Source organism: Pinus tabuliformis, chromosome 4_2 (genome assembly GCF_031772625.1).
Source record: "Pinus tabuliformis cultivar Carrire ecotype Pingquan chromosome 4_2, CPIR1, whole genome shotgun sequence".
NCBI lineage: Eukaryota > Viridiplantae > Streptophyta > Pinopsida > Pinales > Pinaceae > Pinus > Pinus tabuliformis.
The window spans coordinates 1038746616-1038765735 of NC_142304.1; the positions used below are offsets into that span (position 1 = coordinate 1038746616).

Sequence of the window (19120 nt, forward strand, 5' to 3'; positions counted from 1 at the left end):
GCCATGTGAAGCACCAAATGAAGTAATAGGGCATATTACGGAAAAATACCTTCAAAAGTTTGAGACTCAAGTCACTGAACCAGCAGAGAAGTTTGTGACTCAAGCAGTTGCAAAGTTTGGGAATCGAGACTCAACTATTGAATTTCCATGACCTTGGGTCTAGGTTAGAGTCTTAAAATCACCGACGATACCAAACCAAGAATCTCAACCACAAACTACTTTGCACGGCGGAAATATAAAGCAATAAATCACATATGCACAAATATACATACTTTTTAACAAAATTGTACAATATTGTACAATCACCAATCTTCGTTATGTTAAACCAAATCTGAATAACACAACAGCCTATGGCATACAAGATACAATGACAAACTTCGTTGCAGCTTCTATGTTGTATCTTGTTCTGTCGGTCCTTCGCTTTCGTACTGCTCACTAGTAGTGCCTTAGTCCATCAAGGCCACTACACATCGAGACTCCAGGACGGCTGCCACCTAACAATGTTGCATGTCACTTCTGTTACATGTACAGGGACTCATAAAACTACTCTTTGGGTAGGCCTAATTCCCGAGCTCCAATCTGCGTTCTAGTAGCCTCTTTCGTCCATAAAAGAGCTACTCATAAGGCTGCAAACTTCACCCAATCACGCACCAACAATGTCCTTGTATGCTGCTCTAGGGCTACTTTGAGTAGCCAACAAACTGCCCTCCAATCAGATCAATAGCGCGTAATCCAATCACTGCGGAATCTGCACCGATGAAGACACGCGATCACCCAACCTCGCCTCCAAATTGGCCCCACAGGCTGCAAGTCAATCTAATCCAAACCGGTCACCTCTTGACCCAACGTTCCTACACAATACATTATTGTCATTTATGTTTGCATACTGTTGTTTGCTGCAGTCTTGGTTAGGGCACTTACTGCAACCCTAAACAAACCCCACAGTCAACAAACCAGCCCTTTAAGGGTTGTGGCCCACCTTGGAAAGCTTCCTCCCATGCCACGCTGCCTTCTTAGGGCACTGTCTGTTGAATTTTCTAAGTCTATCCGTTAGAAAATTAATCTGTATTCTGTTGGTTTATTTCTTCTACATTTGAATACCGAAATAAACACAATACAGTCACAACATCTACAGATCATCAGCTGAAAGAAAACAAACACACAAGCAACACCGTTATTTTTGGACAAATGTCCCCGAAAAAACCCAATGCGGGAAAACCGTTGCAGCTATTCTGAGGGTTTATTATTATGCAGTATTTCCTCGAGTACAACTGGGTGCCTAACCAGCTCACCCGACAGAGAAAAATACACGGCAGCAATACCTCTATATTCGGAAACAGGCATTCAGAAAACCTGTCCCACGAAACCCTCTCCAGCAACTTTGAAGCTCAACGCTGGCCCTTCTAGCCTCTGCGTCAACCCCAGGACCCTCTGCGTCAACCCTCTGAGGCACTAGACAGCCTTTGGGACCCTTTGTGTCACTCCTGCCTTTTGCATGGATAACGCAGTCCGTCTGGGCTCTGCGTTGCCTCTGCTGGGCTCTGCGTGGCCTACTCTGGCTACACTGCTCTTGCTCTCTACTTCTGCGCTGGTCTCTTGGCACTGTCTCTGCCTCTCTGCACAGTACTCACTGCCCCTTATTGCTGATCACTGATTCACTTTTGCTTAGCAACCTCGCTCTAGCAAAATGAATGACTGATCACTCTGGTGTATCTTCCAACTGGCCCTCAAACCTCCTCTTATACTTTTCTCGTTGGTCCTTCAATGGCTGAGATTAAATCTCTAATCAACGGCTAAGATTAGATTTGGCTTGATCCATGACTTTTGGAACCTTCTAACCTAGTTTTATATTGATACCCATTAATATTTTATTTTTCCTAAGTTTAGACTTAGGAACTCCATTAAAAATATTAATTATTTTAATATCTCCCAAACCGGGTACAATCTGTCCAAACCATTTCTGGGTCTTGGAGATCTCGTGTGCTTTAGCCTCTCCGCCAATTTTCATGGCTAGAGCACATCCGATGCTACCCCAAATCAACATTGTCCACCTTTGACAGCCCTCACGCAAACCCTAGCACAACAGTTGTTCTATAACCTTGGCCTCCAAGAATGGAGCCCAAACAGTCCTCCAACAACAACGTTCTGCTCCTCTTGCACTCGGCCTAGCTGTCTGCCTCTTCTGCACTTGAGAACAGCACCTCGAAGCATGTCTTGGCCCTTAAAACAGTCACCCAAACCCTCGTTGTTCTATACCTTTCTGTGTTGCGGCTAGACGAGAGCTATCTCTCTCCACTGAGTCCTTCTTGGAGGAAATGTTGCACACTTGGATGCTCTCAACACATCACATCACCCTCTATTTATAGCCAAAAGGGGGCCTCCAACGAATAGATGAAGAGACACATCTATTAGAGAAATTTTACTTCAAGCCTACATGACTTGAAAACCAATAATTACTTGTCAACTTCAGAAATTCATTTCTCCACTTCTACAACTCGAAATTCGACGATTCTCGAAGCGTTAGATTCGCCTTTCTGCCCTCTATCATCTCATGCCATCACATGTAGAAATGTGCTCCCGGAAATTCCCAAAACACGATTTGGTGCAAAACCCCATACTTGGGTTCCAAGCCCACAAGTGACTCTTGTGGCGCTTTGCCCTCCAAACCCCGAACCCTAGGGCTTGGAGTACCTCCCAAGCTACACAAATCAACACTCCCTCTTAGCGAGGGAGGTACTTCCAAGACTAGGAAGTAACTCATCATCATCATCACTACTTGCAACACTTGCCCAACTCCTAGCGCTCACAATCGCAGCAATCCCTATACGATGAACTATGCCCTTCTCAAAAGTGTCGTTGTTACTGTTGGAGGCACCCTACTTCTTCTTCTTATCCTATAACGTCTTCCACTCTCTCCATGATTCCTTCTTGGCATGTGTAGGAGCATCCTTGCTCCCCACTGACCACACGCTCTTCTTGGACTGCAGAGTCTCCCTCTCAATCTGTAAGCTCCCTCTCGAACTAAACTCCCTCTGAGTCTCTGGAACCTGGACCTTCTCGGGAAGGTGTACCTTCTTCTCAGGAACCTGTACCTGCTCGTCTGAAACCTGCATCTGCACCTGCTCTTACTTCTCTGGAACCTGCACCTGCTCCATCTGCTTCTCTCCATGATCCACAGGCTTGCCTGTGAACCTATAGAGACCATGCTCTCTAACTCCAAGCACAATCCCATTGGAGCTAGAGCCTCTGGGCTTGAGTCTTGCCTTCCCATCCTGGAACAAGACCTCAAAACCCTTCCTCTCGATCATCGAGACGGAAATCACGTTATATCTGAGTCTTGGTACAAATAGTACATCCTGGCCCCACATCACACGTCCTATCTCCATCCTGAATGGCACAACTCTCGATCCTCGGATCTCCAACTGAGTCTTGTCGTCCAACACCATGTGCAACTTCGAGTCCCATTCAGCTAGAGTCTCAAAATCCTCCGGTGACCCTGTCATATGCTTCGTTGCACCATTGTGCATGGACCATCCATCCTCATCGATAGTACCCTGCAAGAAATGAGAAAGCATAGCAAAGTCCTCCTCTTCCAATCTCATGGTGAGAGCATCTATCTCAGCTAAAGTGGCAACATTGGCGACCTACTTTCCCTTCTTCTTCTCATCAACACCCTTCTTCTTCATCGGACATCTCGACGAATAATGACCCATCTCGCCACAGTTGAAACAATTGACTTTACTCCAGTCCTTCTTTTGCCTACCCTTCATTCGCGTTGCAAGTGCCATGTCATCATCTGAAGCCCTCTTCTTCAGATGAAGATCCTCGTCTCGCAACTCTTCCTGAATGAAGTCATCCCACAACCTATCTCAGTCTGGCAGCTTCTCCCTGGCAACAATCCCTTTGATGAAGGGCTTCCAATCCTCAGTGAACCCTTTCAAGGCAATCCTTACCATATCTCCATCTGAGGTAGACACACTGATGGCAGCAAGCTCATCTTTGACCTGAGACAATCTCGTTAGATACGAGGTCACACTTTCACCCTTTATCATCTTGGTGGACTTCAACTTATCCGCCAATACCAATACCCGTTCTCGTTCTTATTCTAGAACAAATTCTGAAGAGCCATCCACATCTCACGTGGATTGTTCTTCCCAGACAAATGACGTATTAGGGCATCCTTCACACCATCTAGGATGATCAATCTCGCCCTCACATCCAAATATTCATATATTTCCAGCTCCTTATGGTCGGTTGGCTTCTTGATCTCTTTCTCGGCGAACTCCCAGAGCCTGTTGACCTGCAAGACCAACTTGATCCTTTCCTTCCAAGGACTATAGTTGGACAACCCCTCCAACCTGTCCTCATACCAGAGAACTACCTGCAAATTCAACATCGTAGTGATCCCTTCACTTACAATGTGACCAACTCCCTCTCACATTGTACGTCGCTGCACACAACTCTGATTTACTTACTTCAAAGTAGCTCAAACTAGCTTTGATACCATGTTGAATTTCCACAATCTTAGGTCTAGGTTAGAGTCATAAAACCACTGACGCTACCAAACCAAGAATCTCAACCATAAACTACTTTGCACAACGGAAATATAAAGCAGTAAATCACATATGCAAAATATAAACACTTTTTAACAAAATTGTACAATATTGTACAATCACCAACCTTCGTTATATTAAACCAAATCTGAATAATATAACAGTCTATGGTATACAAGATACAATGACAAACTTCGCTGCAACTTCTATGTCGTATCTTGTCCTATCAGTCCTTCGCTTCCGTACTGCTCACTAGTAGTGCCTTAGTCCATCAAGGCCACTACACATCGAGACTCCAGGAGGGTTGCCACCTAACAATGTTGCATGTACACAAGCTCATAAATTTGCTCTCTGGGTAGGCCTAATTCCCGAGCTCTAATCTGCCTTCTAGTAACCTCTTTCGTCCATCAAAGAGCTACTCATAAGACTACAAACTTCACCCAATCATGCACCAATAACGTCCTTCTTGTATGCTGCTCTACGGGCTACTTTGAGTAGCCAACACACTGCCCTCCAATCAGATCAATGGCACTTAATCCAATCATTGCGGAATCTGCACCGATGAAGACATACTATTGGACACCTAATCCTCTAAGGGTTGGTGTGGAAGCTGAATAGTCTAAGGAAGTCCAAGAGACCTTGGAATACGAAACAAAAGGTCATGTGAATGTACTATAAATGTATATCATTTGTTAATAATAGATACACTCTCATGCTTATCATTCATATTTTGTTGCTGCCATGTATGTGTTTGACATGGTATCAGAGCCGGTACCTTCCTAACATGCTCAATCTTGTGTGAGCCACTCGTTTTGTGGCATTTGTGCGCATTTCAGCTTTTCCATCTATTATTTTGCTGCCATTTTCAGCCTGGCATGAAAAACGCTCCTCCTCATTGTGCACCTACTCTGACGCTCTGAAATCTGCCTGAAAACCTGGGCACCCCTTTGCCAAAAATATGTTGGAGGAATTTGGTAAATTCAAGAATGTTTTTTTCTGACTAGCTGGTCAAATCTGACATAACGTCTCTCTGTCACCTTTCTAAAGGTTGTGACCTACTATGCGCATTGAATGTCGTAGTCTGTGCGTTGGCTATGGATGGCGTATATTGGTTGTTTGTGCTAAAATATGATTAAAGCTCTGTCTTAAAATTCATTGAATGTCGTGAGCGTTGGTTGGAATTTTAATTGTATGGTGAAGCTTATGGCCAGAGCTCTGCGTTGAGGCAGCTATGTATTCTTTGTACATAAAATGGAGTGAGTCTATATGTCTTATGTGTTGAAGGAGCAACATCCTGTCTATTGAAGTCAAGTCTGTGGAATTGAAGCGCATTGATGTGGATTGAGAGCAATACCTATTTTAATCTTTGTCCAGAAGCATTCTTGTTTACTACATGGAGAGTACACAATATAAGAACTAGGCATAATCCTCTGCTCTGAAGGTCGTATTTCGCCTGATCTCCTCACCTATTCTTTTGTTTGGAGGGAATACCTTTGAGGTAAGGTGAGCTCAATACATGAACCTGATATTGTAGCAATTTAATGTGAGCTCAATAGCTTCAAGAAGAACGGATGTCGTATAGGTATTTCCAAACGGCGAGACGAGATGTTGCAATGCCTTAATGCATTCGCCTAGCTTCTCTTTGCACACCTTCATCGAAGTGCCTGCAAAAGCTTCTGTTCTAGGTTCCTTGAAATTCACGTTGGAAAGCCCCGCTTGATCGCTGCTTCTCTTGTTTAGTAGTACACTCTCCACCTTCATCAACAACATTCTTTTGCAAATTATTGTTGCTTGAAGATGTGGAAGGAGAACTGCAGGGGCTACCTCCGGACTTCTGTTGTTGGATGACAACATGTTTAGGGCTTGCGCTAGTATAACGCATGTCCAACTCAAGGTCAAGAGAATCGGGCGACAAGGTATTGGTAGGATCAAGGAGCTTAGTGAAATGGCTTTAGTTGAGAGTATAACGTAAAAACCGCACAAGACATATTTCAATTTATTTGTTTGAGTTAAAGTGCTTTGTGGTTCAAATTCGGTGACATAATTGTTTTACTGAGGACAGTTTTCTAGAGTTTGTGACCTTGATTCAGATCTTCACAGAACCGCATTGCCTTTTGAGAACACTTTGAAAGTTGAGGTTGAGGAGGATAACCTTACATAGGTTGCTCTAGTAACCTGCATGTATTATTACTGCCCATGTATATTTTCTTTTGCAGGAAGGGTGGTTGTCATCAGGATAGACTAATGTTTGATTCACCTGAAAGTTTGAGACTGCCCATCTCTTATTTATGGATAGAGGTTGCGTCCTTGCCATTTACATAAAATCAGGACTAAAGATGTGAACTTGCTAAACGCGCTGGAATTTGCAAAAACCAAATTCCTGAGGTTTACATTTGTCAACAACATTGCATGTTGTAGGGTTATTATGGTGTACTTTGCTTCTCAGGCTTTCCAGCACAAGAGGAAGAAGAAAGCACGCAATTACTATTCTTGAGGAGATATATTGCAGTTCATCGTGGTGGAAGAAAGAGATCTGGTGAAAATCTCGTCTGCTGAGTGGCTTCTTTACGAGAAATTGAGTCTCAATTGTTTATTTTGAGTGAAATTTGTGTTGGAAAGATTTTGAGCTATCGGAAGCTGATAATTCTCGACATTTAAGCTTTTCCTTTAAATTTCGAGCTCAAATTCGTGATTTTTAGGGATCTCTGTTTCGACAAGTACTTCTAAAGATTTTCTGCAATTCTAGTTGCACTTGGATTGTTAGAAGCAAGGTCATCGAAATCTTGTTGTTCTTTAAAGCAATTTAAAATTTTCACTAATTATTTTGAGCAACCTTTGCAGTCCCTTAAATTTCACTGCCATTGGCTTATATGCTCAGATTGAAGTATCGACATAGTATATTGAAGTTGGTATTGAAGTTTTTTTTAATTAGTGTTTTATCTAATCATGAAGGTAGAAAGTTGAAAATTAAAAGCAGTATTTTCTGGAAGAGAGTTCAGTAATTCCCTGCCATTAGAAGTAATACACTTTGATTTTAATAGTGGTGCACTTGTTATGGCTCTAATTGGTGGAGTATTAGAGTTTCTCAAAACTCTGATACAATCTACTATCGAAGACACAATTAAAATCAGCAAGAACACTCTTTGTGATATTAAAACATGTTTGTAGAATACACAGGAAAAAATAGACTTATTGGAGCTTGAATCTCAGCTTCAGCGAGCAGAATTACAACAGTGGAGTCATCATTCTCAACTTGTCTCTATTCAAAACATTGAAACAGACACCCTTAAGCAGCAAATCAATAATGTTGCAGTTGATTCAGATCCATTTCCCAATGAAGCAACAGAATTGCATGCACAAGCAGAAGTTCAATTTGCACTTCCCAAGCCCATCATCAAACCTTGGGAAAAGCTTGTCCACAACAAGCACAAAATTGGTCTAGGATATGACAAGGATGTGTCCTTTCATATTCCAGATTACTCAAAACCCATTCAGTTTTAGAGTGTTGGATTCCTTCATGACAGTTCACCTTCAACTGTTCCAAATTCTGCTCCTCTTCCACAGCAACAACAACAGACTATGAAATGCCAACACTGTGACCGAGTTGGCCATATGAAAGATCATTGTTCTGATCTTCATCCATTTAAGCACTGTCATAAAACCAGTGATTCTTCAAACAGATGCTTCGGAAACAAACCTCCTGCAAGAGCAAAGATTCATCTTGGATGGATCGCTTCTTGGCAATGGGCATCAACAGCCAAGAAGATATTCCAGTCATATGTCAAAACTTGTTCTAGAGTATTGAACAGTCTTGCAGTTGAATTTTCTCCATCATCTCACCTTGTATCTGATAGGGGGAAAATGATGGTCATCTACAAGCTTCAAAGCCACATCAAGTGAGCCTGAGCCACAACCTGCCATACCAGATTCAGAGTTGTAACCAGAGACAAAGATTCCCTTGAACATGCCTTCAGTCGTTGATGCCTCTTCAAAGAATTGGGGACACTTCCTCTAGAAGAAGACTTCAGCTTCTTGCCAGTTTTGGAAGAGTTCCAGGAATTGCATCAAGCATTCCGGAGTTGTTGGTCATCCTTAAACCATCACAGGGTGAGACCTCCCCTTATTGGTTGAAGGTTTCCCTCTTCAAAACATCAGGAGCACTTCCTCTAGCAGAAGACCTGAGCTTCATGCCAGCCTTGGAAGAGTTCCGGGAACTGCACTAAGCGTTCCAATGTTGGTGGTCATCCTTAAACCACCCCCCTTATACCAACATTTCAGAGAGCACATTCAGCCTAGTGCTGCCATGCATTTTTGCACATTTTGTATTATAGCTCTCTTCTTGGACTCATACATACCCCTTCGGATTAAGGGGGGGAATGTTGGACACCTAATCCTCTAAGGGTTGGTGTGGAAGTTGAATAGTCTAAGGAAGTCCAAGAGACCTTGGAATATGAAACAAAAGGTCATGTGAATGTACTATAAATGTATATCATTTGTTAATAATAGATACTCTCATGCTTATCTTTCATATTCTGTTGCTGCCATGTATGTGTTTGACACATACAATCACCCAATCTCGCCTCCAAAATGGCTCCCACAAGCTGCAAGTCAATCTGATCCAAACCGGTCACCTCTTGAACCAACGTTCCTCCACAAAACACTATTGTCATTTATGTTTGCATATTGTTGTTCACTGAAGTCTTGGTTAGGGCACTTACTACAACCCTAAACACACCCCACAGTCAACAAACCAGCCCTTTCAGGGTTGCCGCCCACCTTGGAAAGCTTCCTCCCATGCCACACTGCCTTCTTAGGGCACTGTCGACCTTTGACAGCCCTCACACAATCCCTAGTTGTGTGCTATGGCCTGCGGCCTAGCACAACAATTGTCCTGTAGCCTCGGCCTCTAAGAATGGTGCCCAAACAGTCCTCCAACAGCAGCGTTCTGCTCCTCCTGCACTCAGCCTAGTTGCCTGCCTCTTCCGCACTTGAGAACAACACCTCGGATCCTGTCTTGGCCCTTAAAACAGTCACCCAAACCCTTGTTGTTATGTACCTTTCTGTGTTGCGGCTAGACCAGAGCTATCTCTCTCCACCGAGTCCTTCTTCTTGGAGGAAATGTTGCACACTTGGATGCTCTCAACACATCACATCACCCTCTATTTATAGCCAAAAGAGGGGCTCCAACAAATAGATGAAGAGATACATCTATTCGAGAAATTTTACTTCAAGCCTACAAGACTTGAAAACCAATAATTACTTGTCAACTTCAAAAATTCATTTCTCCACTTCTACAACCCAGAATTCGACGATTCTCGAAGCATTAGATTCGTCTTTCCACCCTCTATCGTCTCATGCCATCACATGTAGAAATGTGCTCCGGAAATGCCCAAAACACGATTTGGTGCAAAACCCCATACTTGGGTTCCAAGCCCACAAGTGACTCTTGTGGTGCTTTGCCCTCCAAACCCTGAACCCTAGGGCTTGGAGTACCTCCCAAGCTACACAAATCAACATCAACCAACTAAGTTTGATCATGATGAGAAGTTTCAAGTGATAATGTTGATTACTAATATCATATATGTAGACTTGTAGTAGGTCAGTAGCCCCATAGCTTGTAGGCCATGTTTTTGGACTCTATAGGCCATTTAGAGCCTCATTGATTATAAATTTTGTTGCTTATATGTATTTCACTTGGTGCCATTTTGATATTTTCACCTTTACATGATATATATATGAGCAAACTCTACATATTTTGTGTCTATTGGTCTAGAATCATGATTTTAATTCTTAAAAACAGTTTTTTTCATTAAAAATTAATTATTTCATGTGTTTTTTAAACCAATTCATTGAGATCTAAACTCGGTTTATTATGTGGATCGGTCCGGTCACCAACCCTGGTTTTTAAAACTATGTGCCCTACTAAGGAAATACATACAACAACCAGATCTGATCCAGTTGATCAAGCCCTCCTTGGCTAATTTGGCTCTCCTTGCTACCCCCTTTTATAACTTTACATTGAGATAAATTCCTAACCCTAATCTCCAAAGTGATTGACCGTCGAGATTAGATCTCGCCTCACTTAAGATTAAGGGCTAAGATTAAGACATAATGACTAAAGTAATATACTTACTTTTTCTAATGTTTATTTAGCTCAATAAGCCAACATAAAAGCTATCTACTTTTCCCAAGTTAAAACTTAGGCTAAGTTACATTAGTAGAATTTGGGTGAAACATTTTAGGAAAAAAATGGAAATTGAAAAATATTTTTTTGGAAAAAAGCATGGAATATTAGCCTATTAGTGAAATTTAACCCCTAAAATTTTCCTTAACAATTACACTTGTTTGTTTTTCCTACAAAACCTAGCACCTGACACTTAATTTCTAGCAAATTACAAATCTATTGATTAATTGCACAACTAGGTTCATTAATACAATAAATTAAGCTAAAGCAAAATATACCAATCTCAATCACGAAATAAATGACACAACAAATTATACCCAATCAAATCAGTTCATATTTAAAGTGATTCAAAACCCACTTGGGTTCCCATCTTGGGGTAATGGCCCAACTGAGGAAATACATACAACAACTAGATCTGAGCCCACTGATCAAGCCCTCTCTGGCTAATCTAGATCTCCTTGCTGCCCCGTCTTCGGGCCCAGCTTTTATAACTTTACATTAAGCTAAATCCCTAACCCTAATCTCCAAAGTGATTGACAAGCGAGATTAGATCTAGCCTCACTTGAGATCAAGGGCTAAAAACATAATGATTAATGTAATTTACTTTAATTTTTCTAATGTTTCTTTTGCTCAATAAGCCAACATAACACATATGTGTTTTTCCTAAGTTTAAACTTAGGCTAAGTTACATTAGCAACTTGCTTACGCTTAAGCTAGTGTTCTAAGGAGATCTTGGGTGACTTCTAGATACTTAGGTCTAAGCGGAAGTACTTGACAAACATCAACACACCCTCTTAGCAAGGGAGGTACTTCTGCCACCTAGAGTTTACTTAAATCCTAAAATTGCATCTACTATCATGGTTGCTCCCTCTAAACTAGAAGCCTTCCCAGCCATCTAGTATGGAAACATCCTCGAAGTCCTAGTCTCCTTGGCCTGGTTCCCAGAAGCCTCCCACTCCTGAACATCCTATAAGGTCATCTCATACCAAGAGACCTTAACAGACTTGGAGAAATCTATCGACTTCTCCTCCCCTCCTGAACCTAAAGGTTGACTCCCTCTAAGTTGTTCAGGCTTCAAAGCTTCTCGCTCCTTGTTCTCTGTCACTATTATGCTTCTTCTTGTGGCCCCTTTGCTAAGTCCTTCTAGCACCCAAAAGAAACTTGTTAGTACATAGATCTGCAGAGATCTTCCTTGTGGATATGTCTCGGTCCTTTGAGACATTCAATAAGCTACTACCAAACACCCAACTAGTATGGTCTCCCTCTCTCCCTCTGAGGGCTAACCTCCACCAATCCTGTTGGCAAGCCCTGTTGGTATTATCCTTCCTACCATGCTTTGCCAACCACTACCAGTTCGTGCTTGTCATAGCAAATCCCCTACCCAATGCCTTCTTGTTGGCCACTACATCCAATAGTTATTCGATTATACCCAACACAACATTTTGCCCATGATACAATCCTCCATGTAGTCTTCTTGCATCACTCTTGGCACAGTTCTCTATAGCCATTCTACTATCCTTGGCTACCCACGATTTACACACCTGTGATTTGCAACCCCATGGCATGTCCTTGCTACAAGCAATCTGTCTGTGCCCTTAATACGCCCACGGTGACTCGACCCTCTCCGACATTGGACCATCTCACAGCAACTCTCAACGACTGCCTCAAATCTTGTTATGGTTGTTCTTCACGTTGATGGCATTGGCTCTTGTTTCCCATAGCTGGCAGTTGAAAACAATTTTTTGTCATCAATCAGACTCCTACAACCTTCTTTGGCCTATCTTTCAGTTGTTATCGTTGTGTCCACCAACAAATTCGACCAGCGACTCGACCTTGACATAGTCTGGTTTATTGGTCCTCTTGCAGTTAATCCGCCTACACTGCCTAAGGGTCCCCATATCCACATCCTCAGCAGTTATAAATTCTACAACTACACTCTCAATTGCATGAGCCAACGACGCCCGACGGCTCTGTCTCCTAGTCATTGTCACCTTGAGCTTTCTTCTCTTCTCATGCTCGCACCCTGTCCAAGCCCCCCCGCAACTTGTTCTGACATATCTGCGGCTCCCAAGCAATGTCTACGATGTTTGCTATCTGCTGGTGACCATTGGTTTGTCCCTCCTATCGTCATCTTGTCAACTCAGCTACGGCCTTGACTAGCGACTCAACTAGAAGCTAGCCACAGTTGCTAGCCTATTTACTTGTGCATGCCATGATGGACTTCGACAAGTTGTCAGCCACCATGACCCCCCACCCCACACCTTTTTTATAATTTAACCTTAAAATCAACCAGTCATACAAAAAAAAAGCTTCAGCTACTATATAGTCGTGCCATACATCATACGATCTCAACCCCCTTTAAAAAAAGGGCTAGTCGAACCTGACTCTGGTGATCTTGTACAAACCAGGTTTCCTGTGATTCAAAGATTGGTACCTCAGAGTTAATGCTTTGATATCATGTTAGTTTTTCCGGCAAAACTAACACCCAGCACTTAATTCCTACCAAATTACAGATCTACTGATTAATTGCACAACTAGGTTCATTAATAATATAAATTCAATGGAAGCAAAATATACCAATCTCAATCATGAAATAAATGACACAACAAATTCTACCCAATCAAATCAGTTAATCATTAAATTGATTTAGAACCTAGATGGGCTCCCATCTTGGGTTAACGGCCCAACTAAGGAAATACATACAACAACTAGATCTGATCCAGCTAATCAAGCCCTCCTTGGCTAATTTGGATCTCCCTATTGCCCCCTTCCTCCAACCTAGCACACTAGAATATCACACTCTTCACTGGGAGACCTCTCTCAATCTTGTGTTGTTGTATGGAGTGTCTTTTGTCTCTCCTTAGCCTTGTTTTTATCACTATACATTGAGCTAAATCCCCAACCCTAACCTCCAAAGTGATTGACAGCAAAGATTAAATCTTGCCTCACTTAAGATCAAGGGCTGAGATTAAAAAATAATGACTAAAATAATTCACTTTACTTTTTCTAATGTTTCTTTAGCTCAATAAACCAACATAAGAATTATGTGTTTTTCCTAAGTTAAACCTTAGGCTAAGTTACATTAGCAACTTGCTCACACTCGAGCCAGTGTTCTAAGGAGATCTTGGGCAACTTCTACACACCTAGAAACTTTGGCCTGCGCAGAAGTACCTGTCCGAGCTACAAAACAACAAAAATACTGATTGTATAGCTGACTATACTAACCTGTTCCATATGGAAATATGGATCCATAATGTATGACCTGTTGAGTTGTTTGGATTCACCTCTGCCTAAATCTCTCTCACTCTCTCTCAACCTACTCAACTATTCAAATGTTCATCTGCATGTATCTAAACCCTCTATCTTGTCCTATCTTTATACTTTTAGGTGACACCAAAACCCTAATCTATTTTAGAATTTTCTCCTAGTCTAAGTCATGCATGCATGAAATATACCTTTTAGACTCAACAATTAAATATAAGACTATTCACTTTTTACTAAAGTGAATTACAAAATAGAATTATTTTTCAAAAATTGAAAATACCTCAAACTACAACTCGTATGTTCACACTAAAATTGTGAGGAAATTCCTATCCAAGCCATGTTTTCAACAAAGAGAACATAGATATATCAAATACAGTGCAAAACAAATCACTTGTAGAGTTATGACACTGACAAACAGAAGCCAACACAAAGCTGCACACCTCACTGGAGAGGAAAAATCAGCAAACTAGCCGCTTGCCTCACTCTAAGACAGAAATACAAAAACAAAAATTGTTAATAATCAATATCATCAAAGCTTTTAGCCCATGGGGCTTTGGATTGACGGTGAATGGGTGTTCTGTTAAGGCACTCCATGCGAAATGGTCACCGGTTCAAATCCCCCATGAGTGTTTACCCCCACACCTAAATATATATATATATTATATATATATATCATCAAAGCTTTTCAGCACAATTATTTCTTTATGAGGTAGACAAATCTAAGCATGTAAATTCAACATCTGACTCCAAGCAGCAAAGAACGCAATTGGGAAAACAAAATGCAAATGATCAGCTTGCAACTAGGAAGAGTTCTGCACGCATTTAGCAAGAAATTGAGATAGCAGTATAATCTGCTCCATCAGAGCAACATTATCTATATTTTCTGTAGTAAATTCTGCTGTTAATTATGACTTTTGAGATGGTTCACAGAGCTTCAGTGCAGCGAGTAACAAGAATCAACATAGCCCACATCGAAGGAAAAATACCACCAAAAAAACATCTTTCATGGCAAGGGCCTAAAGAGATGAGACTGTTAATTCTGACTTTTGGAATGGTTCACAGAACTCCAATGCAAAGAGAGTACCAAGAATCAACATGGTCTGCATTAAAGGAAAAATAACACAAAAAAAAAACCATCTTTCATGACAAGGGCCTAAAGGGATGAGGCTAAATAACAAGTTGCAGATATTGCCTAATGGGTATAAGTATAACACGCAAACACTTCCACTAAACATTTCGGGAAAAATCCCATCTTATAAAATAATATTGAACACTAAATTAAAATTCTATTATTTTTAAATGCCCATCAGACTACAGAGCTCAAAATCCAGCCTTATAATAATATTGATCATTAACTAACAATTATATATATATGCCCATCATACTACAGAGCTCCTTTGAACAAAAGATATTTCAGTGAGATTTCTTGTTGAAAGCAGACACTTTTGGTTATTTCATATTTGGAACATTTCTGGTTGTAAGCACGGTTGTAAGAGTGCATGGTTTCTACTTTTTACAAATATGTTTGCTGTATATTTCGCATACATGGTCTTTCCATGAGGTTTTGGGTGGTCTAGATTTTATTTTCCAATTTGCAATATAGGTTGAATAAGCTTGATCTAATTTCTCTAATGGTGAAACAGAGGATTAAAACTTTGATCTATTGCCTATCCTAGATGTTGGCTATTTTCAATTCATCCGAGATAAAAGTTATTTATGTTAGGTAGCCTATTCTAGCTGTAAATCCTGTTGAGAAACTTGCACAGGTTCAGTGTGTCATGCAGGAAGTGGTTCAAGACATTTTTTTGAAGACCAGCTTGCAAATGTGATCACTCATTCTTATCTTGTAATTTCACTTGAACAATAAATAAATAAATAAAAGTCAAAGTATTATGTTTTAAAGTCAATTAATCCTAGAAATCTAAATGAAATGTTCTAGAAGTTAGTGACTTAGATTAGGATTTGATCTTAGCCTTACATCTCATGATTGAAATAACTGGCAACTAGGATTAAAGAGATTAGTTTTTGTGATTAAAGAGATTAACTATCTCTCTCAATGCATAAAGAGGACAATATAGTAGAAGTTGAATTCTCAAATGAGAAAAAGGCAAGAGAGGAGGAGGAAGGAAGAGTGCATTCAAAGAGAAGAAAAGCAAATTGCTAAAAAGACCAGCAATATACCAGCAGGCCATATCGGTTGGGCCACTGCTGTGGCTGTCTTTACCTTATGAACAGACCATGCACCTTGAGATCTGGCTGCACACCATCAAATCTGACCATATACTCTGTGGACTACTAGAGTGTGCTGTAGCTATTGGAGGAGAAAAATAGCAGTTTGTTATCCAGGAAATGCAGAAACGGAGAAGGCCATACTGCTATAGCTGTACCCTCTTTTACACAGGCCATACACTGCTGTTCAAAGTGATTGAACAATCATACAGCTGCCGGATTAACACTGGCTGTAGAGGTCACCTTGTAAATGTTGCTCAAAGGAACGAAAAGTTGATTAGAAGGAGAAATCCGTTTGAATGTGTTTTATTTCTTCCACTGTTCATTTTCCAGCAATTGTGCGAGTGAGGTAATGGTCAGAAATTTAATCGATTCTTTTCCTGTTAAATGAATTATGTAGTTATTTAGAATAACGACATTAGGACAGCAGTCAGGTAGACTAGAAAAAATTACAGATTTATATTTATTTTCAAACTCCAATTTTGTCAGAAACATATATTTATAATATATATATGTATTCATATGTAATACTAAGGTGGGCATAATTTCAGGGAAGACATTCTCTCCTTTGCCATCCTGCTACAGTGTGCTAGTATCCACTGATAGGCATCTTGTGTTTCCAACTTACTACTTTATCTAAGTAAATTTGCTCTTTTTAGGAACTCATTTTATTTTTTCCAAGACCAGTACAGCAAATGTAGATGATTTCCAAAATGATTTCAATGACCAAAATATTACCTCAGTTTGTAAGACACCTATACACCCACGAAAACAAATTTCTAGGAAAAAACATGAATTAAGAAGGTCAAATAAGTAATCCAGTGAAATACGAAATCCCTCTTTTAGTAAATTTATAATTTATTACGATCATGGACTTCGGTTTTGAAACCTATCCATCACGGTTTCCACAGGTTTAATCACAAATCCAGAAAAGAAAGTCCCTTTGGGCAATGGTTTAAGATCAATGAAGTGTTAGACTATCCGCCAAGGTTCTATTCTCACTATGATGGAATCACCAATCCAGAAATAAAATCCCTTTGGGCATCGATTTAAAGTCAATTAAGTGTTAAACCATCCACCTAGGTTCCATTCTCACTATGGTCTGCACCCATATCACACGTCCTTCAACAAGATGAGACCGTGTGCAAGTCCCTGCAAATTTGGCGAAGCAAGTATCTTTCGTAGTCAGTATTAATGTAGAACGAAATCCCACATAGCAAAATGTCAGTGTATTAATAGTGTGGAGTAGGCCAGAGTAGTGGGGTGTCAAATTTCATGAGGGTGATGGGGTGAAGTTGTCCAAAGTAAAAGCTAAGAAGGGCCACAAGGTATGACACCAACGCTGTTACCATCGGCTGATTGTTAGTACCACAGGAAAGGAGGGCGTTGACAAAGCAGATACATTCAGACTTGGCACATAGGCCAAAGGAAGTGTGGCATTTGCCACGCAGCCCTTCGGCGCATGTTGGACTTCAATAAAAATTGTAAATAAAATCCCAAAAGTATAGATTAGTAACTTGGTCTTATACTACTCACATGTTGAAGGTGCCCATAACTGTATCATTTGCAGTTCTGATCAAAGGGGCAAAGGATTCAGGCACCGCGGCTTCCAGATCTGCATCTTCCGACTTGGAGGCAGCATAGGCATTCCAATCTGCCAGCAGGGAAGGCGATTTTTGCTGGTCGGTGCTACTGGGTCCTCCCATAAACCACGCCTGCGCCGTCCTCTGCATTTTTTCGAGCAATCGAAGATGCTGCAATCCCGCTGTCCTTCCTATATCTGTGTCCTTCCTGTTCCTATTGGCAGATGCACACAAATTCTGGACCAGTGAAAGACACGGTCAGATTAGAAGGTGCGCTGATAGTTCTTTTAACCCCTCGTATTTTATGTTTTAATCAGAAAACTGCATTTGAACCCATTAAATTTTCCTAAAAACAAAGCCAGTCCAGCGCCTTTGATCCACGGATCAAGGTTGAATTGCGAGAATCCCCTTCGCTCCCTTCAAAACCCGTTGTTTTTTTCTTTTAATTGAGGTTCAGTCTAGGTAGGCCGGGTAAGCTTCAATGGTTGTCCACTAGTGCGATGTTATTACTAAACTTGTGGGAAGATTGTTCAAGATTGGTATGTCAGTTTTTATTAATAAGATTTGTATGTCAGTGTTTATTGATGATGATGATGATGGTTAACGTCCACTGAGACCAAATTGGTCTATCGGACCTACAATTTTTTTAGTTTTTAATTATCTGGCTCCTCATCTTTCTTGGCGAGATTGGTGCTATAGCTTTCTTTTTTTTCTCTACCTTCTTCCAACTTCCTTTATCTTGCATCTCTTTCATCTCTACTGGTTCTTGGGAAATTGGTGTCTTAACTTCGTAATCTATTGTGTTCGCCTTTTTGAAGATAGTCGGAGAAGAAATTTTGTCTAGGAGATCTGCTTTGTTGTTAAATGAAGATTTATTTTTTGCGGTATTCAAATCCCCATAGCTATTGATCTGTTGGGCGAGGCTTTCTCCTTGCTTGTCTTGAGAGTTGTTTCTTTCTTCCCCGATCTCTTGTGATTCAGAGTTTTCTCTAGAGTATTCTTCTTTAATGACAGTGTAGTGTTCTTTTTGTGCTCCTTCCCACCATGTAGATCTGTGGTGGTTTTTTCTAGCAGAATTTTTCTGAGAAGCTTTTGAGCAATTTTTGGCTAGATGGCTTGTCTCAAAGCAGGATCGACATCTGAAGAGGACACTTTCATAATCGAGTTTCTGGTTCCACACATAGTCTTTACTTGTTAGGTTTATTTCAGCTGGAAATCCAGCGCTGAAGTCCATTTCCACACAAATGCGTGCATAGGTGGTTTTGGCATATTCCTCTGTTTCTGGGCACCTGCAGTAAAATTTCCCA

At 40.9% G+C, this 19120-nt stretch overlaps 1 protein-coding gene across 1 annotated transcript in view; it reads right to left on the reverse strand.

The window, feature by feature from the left end:
* The window catches only part of LOC149173161 (protein transport protein sft2-like), a 34947-nt gene extending 16649 nt beyond the window's left edge, over positions 1–18298 (reverse strand). The window contains exon 1 of the mRNA XM_089424525.1: positions 17767–18298. Coding sequence (XP_089280651.1) covers positions 17767–17963 — 197 coding nt within the window. The 5' untranslated portion in view covers positions 17964–18298. The remainder of the gene's footprint in view (positions 1–17766) is intronic.
* Positions 18299–19120: the final 822 nt, after the last annotated feature.